Raw genomic sequence first — 3,842 nt, 5'->3', positions numbered from 1 at the left:
ACATAGTTATTTCGTGCACCGGGAGCACAATGAAATTTTGTCGTCCGGAACTGTTCATCGCCGGGTAGAGTAACAATAATTAACCGAGTAATTAAAGAGCGATAAGGAAGAGGCACAGCCGCACAGGGTCTGGCTGGCAGGGGAGTGGGTCCCGCTTAGGTCGAAATTTTTGGCGGGAATGAAATAATAGATTTGGAGGGAGGCGAAAATTGAACTCGCGCCAAATAACCCATCGCTCTTTCCCCCTCTTTTGCCTCTCTTATTTATTGATATATATATATATCTACCGAATAAAAAATTTAAATTTTTTTGCTCGTAGGCGGGTAGCTTCTCATTTTACAGGTATTTCGCAAGACTCTTGCTTTCTCTCACCTTTTGATTGCCATTCATAGATTGGTATAGGGTGGTTGCCGGGGAGCTCGTCGGGAGCTAGATAACCGTAAGTCATCCGTAGATTCTTCGAAGTTATTTTGTTTGTTATAAAGAAAGGAATCATTGATTTTGAACTTTCTGTGATTTTGTTTAATTGATTTATAGTTTAGAAACTCAACACTAGTTGTTCGTGGTTTGCTGTGAAAATCCAAAGCACTAATGAGAAGTATGAGTAGTGCTTCCAACAAAAGATGCGTTCTTTGAAAAAGTACTGCTACGTCCTAGTTCTGATTAGGTTGAAATTTTTCTGATTTTGTGATTCTTTTCCATTTCCCACCTCCATTTTTTTTAATTCTTGTTTTTAAAAGAGCCAAAGAGCCTGGTGAACACGCCTGATCAATAATACGTTCTTGATCTATAATTTACAAAGGTAGACTATCTCAGAGGTAAATCTATTTACTGGGCTCAAATCTTTGTTGTCTTTGCCCTCTGAAAAGTACTTTCTTTGATTTATTTATAATTTTTTTTTGCACAGGTCTTTATCATAGTTAGTTAGCGAGCAAATATTTGTTTCATTGTGGTATTGACATATTGTTGAATACTATTTTTGTCCATTAAACTTGTTTATTTTGATGAATTTATCCTTTGTTTATTCTTCAGAAATACTGAATTAAATAAATACAAAAGATCAATTCAGTGGGGAGCTACAACAATATGCCTCTTAAACCTCTCAAGCCGAAGAAAAACTCCAAAATTTCAAAAAATAAGTACCTCAAACCAGGTGCACTGGCGCAAATCCGGTATAGCCGAAGCACCAACAAATCATGCCATGTCATAGGAAAGAAGCGAATTCTATTGGATACTGAAAAGGAAAACAACACCTCAACGGATAGGACCACTGCTACGTCCCCGGTTTTGTCCCCAGTTTTGTCTCCTGTTCTTTCCCTGAAAATTGATGATGAGATGCGGCCGGCGAAAATGCCGAAAACCCCCAAGACACCCCAAGATCGTGATTTTGACAGCGATTCTCGGCTTGAAGCTCTCCCATTGGATTTGCTGGTATGTGTTAGCAAGGATGGTTAATTTTTACTGTCAGAATTGGTGTTACCTATGATTTCTGTTAAATGGAGCAGGGCAATGTGGTATTACTCAACTGGCACGTGACAGGTGCCTGGTAAATAACTCATGTTGATAAAGTGTAAAAATGATATTTTCCTATTTGTGTATCAGGTAAAAATAATGTGCCATTTGCACCATGACCAGCTACGGCCTGTTTTCCATGTTTCTATGAGGATTCGCACAGCTGTAAGTATCAGGATCTCACTACTTTTGAATAAGAAGCATAGGAAACTTACTAATTTTTTCCTTTATATATTTTTTTTTCTGAAATGTAATATAGTTCATGCAGCGGTACCTTACAGCAGGATACATTTTTACTCAGCTGCTGTAACAATTAAATTATTTTGCTGAACCAACCCATTATTTACTGTAGCTTCAAATAATACCTGAGATATTGATATACAAGCATGTAGCACCTGGCATAATTTTTTTGGTTCTGTTACATTACAAAATTCAATGATAAAAAGATAAAATCCCACTTACTAAAGACCATGAATGTTTTTTTTATCTTGACTCGACGAAACTGCTTTATAATCAGATTTGATTCTGTACCCAACATTGAACCATCTTTGTTTTATTTTAGCTTAAATGAAGCTGCTTCAGTTAGACTAAAGCAAAATGGAAGGTTACAAGTAGGGGGAAATTTTTCAATATTTAATGTAATATGTGTTTCTAAATTGGTATACTATTTGGGAGTTATTACTTGTCAGCACAACAAAATTGGTGTCGGCTGGAAATATGAGAAAAATTGAGGGCAGTCTACAAGCATGAATTTTAATTTTCAAATACACACAGAAAGGAGTGTACTTATGCTGTTTTGAATTGGATGCAGGTGAGTTTGGCAAGGCAGTTCCATTTTAACTATACAACCCCAGATCGCTCCAGGCAAGAAATGCTCAACACCAAAACGCCTCTTCCCACCGAACATTGGCCCTTTGCAAGGTAAATTCAAAACCTTTTTCTTTTATGCTTGCCAGTGGAGTTACTAATAAGCTGCATTTTAGATTCTATAGTACAGTATCCGTGCCTAACAGGTATATCCCCTATACTGTACTGGTATAAAACCCTAAAATTACCCTGTATAACTGTTGTTGTATGTAATGGATCTCATCCTGTACAACTATTTAAACTTGTTATTATAATGATATATGCAGGTACAGTACTAAAAATGATCCTGACAGGCTCAGTACCACACTTGTTTTCTCAATTGATGTTCTAGGGTTATCATTGGTGTATTGCAAAAGCACATCGTGTTGAACACATGTTCCAGCACAGCACATGCCTTGATTTTCCGTGCCAAGACGTGGCTGTGCTGTGTCCTATTTTTTCTGAAACTGCCACTTTTAAACACGACACGTCTAATTTTCCTATTTTTTAGACCCTTTTTTTACTAACAAAAATTTTCTCAAATTATATTGAAACACCAAAATACTACAACATATTTTGACAAAAACCGAAACTTACAGAAAAGCTTGATCTGTACAAAATATTTTTGCCGATAACGTGCGAGTTTTGACAGTTCCAAGAACTTGATCTGTACTGGCACTGTGTACTGCTGTACTAGTGCTAATTGTATATCTATTGGAATATTCCAAATAAACCTCTGTTGGTAAAAAACTAATTCCAGCAAGAGAGATGGCAAGGTGATTGTGGCACCGAGCCCACAAACTCCAAAGGCGCCACGTGTGGGGCTGCGGCCATCACGTCCCCTGATTGACATAAAACAGATTGCAGCGGTGCTTTTCCAGGAGACTCCTCAGCCACCTAAGCGGGTGATACCACCGGGTCTGCCCCGACCCGTGTTCAAATCAGTTGCGTCGCACCGGATCTTGTTCTGCGAGGATGAGCTGTGCCAGGCGGTTGCGCAAAATAAACTTATGTGAAATTTAATATAGAGTATGGTTTCTAGTAGATGAAGTTGCTATGTATATGCTCTCTATCTCGTGGTTTTTGTCTAGTATTTAGATGATATTTCGGTATGAAAGGTGTAGGTGGAGTTTAGAGATTATATTAGTATGAGATTTGGGTTATATAAGTGCTAAGCATTGAAGGGTTTTTGTGTATAAGACTCCCTCCAATATAATTAGTTGAGATTATATTAGTATAATTTTTTGGTTTTCAGTTGAATTTGATCGTATATATTTCTATGTATTTTATTATACTCGACCTCTATTATTTTTTTTTCACGAGTAGTTGCATAATTTTTGGTGGTTTGGTATTGGTGCAACTAATTAAAACTTTCTGTTCGCTAATTAATTCTTTCGCCTTGAAGTACATTTCGTTGCAAAACAAAAATCAGAAGAGAAACAAGACCAGAAATCAGGGAAAACTTTGAAAAATTTGGGAAAAAA

General features: G+C 37.1%; 1 protein-coding gene across 2 annotated transcripts; it reads left to right on the top strand.

Annotated features, from left to right (window-relative positions):
- The first annotated feature begins 221 nt into the window (after positions 1 to 221).
- Positions 222 to 3,585, top strand: FBS4 (F-box family protein). 2 transcript variants are annotated; one of them, XM_078317398.1, is made up of 5 exons: positions 222 to 342; positions 1,033 to 1,431; positions 1,603 to 1,677; positions 2,324 to 2,433; positions 3,119 to 3,585. In XM_078317398.1, exons 2-5 carry the CDS (start codon positions 1,087 to 1,089, stop codon positions 3,372 to 3,374), a joined length of 786 nt encoding a protein of 261 aa, XP_078173524.1. In that variant the 5' UTR covers positions 222 to 342; positions 1,033 to 1,086; the 3' UTR covers positions 3,375 to 3,585. The 2 variants fall into 2 exon arrangements, with proteins under 2 accessions (XP_078173524.1, XP_078173525.1); XM_078317399.1 differs by having other exon boundaries at positions 317 to 439.
- The last annotated feature ends 257 nt before the right edge of the window (positions 3,586 to 3,842 follow it).

This window comes from Carex rostrata, chromosome 16, assembly GCF_964058835.1.
Source record: "Carex rostrata chromosome 16, lpCarRost1.2, whole genome shotgun sequence".
NCBI classification, from domain to species: Eukaryota; Viridiplantae; Streptophyta; class Magnoliopsida; order Poales; family Cyperaceae; genus Carex; species Carex rostrata.
Note: the sequence above shows the minus strand (reverse complement) of the source record. Positions and strands in the feature narration are given on the sequence as shown.

Excerpts from the sequence above, each read along its gene's own strand:
- FBS4 (XM_078317398.1), top strand. The coding sequence starts at position 1,087 with ATGCCTCTTAAACCTCTCAAGCCGAAGAAAAACTCCAAAATTTCAAAA. Across the intron at positions 1,678-2,323 it reads CTATGAGGATTCGCACAGCT|GTGAGTTTGGCAAGGCAGTT; the intron begins GTAAGTATCAGG and ends AATTGGATGCAG. Across the intron at positions 2,434-3,118 it reads GAACATTGGCCCTTTGCAAG|CAAGAGAGATGGCAAGGTGA; the intron begins GTAAATTCAAAA and ends AACTAATTCCAG.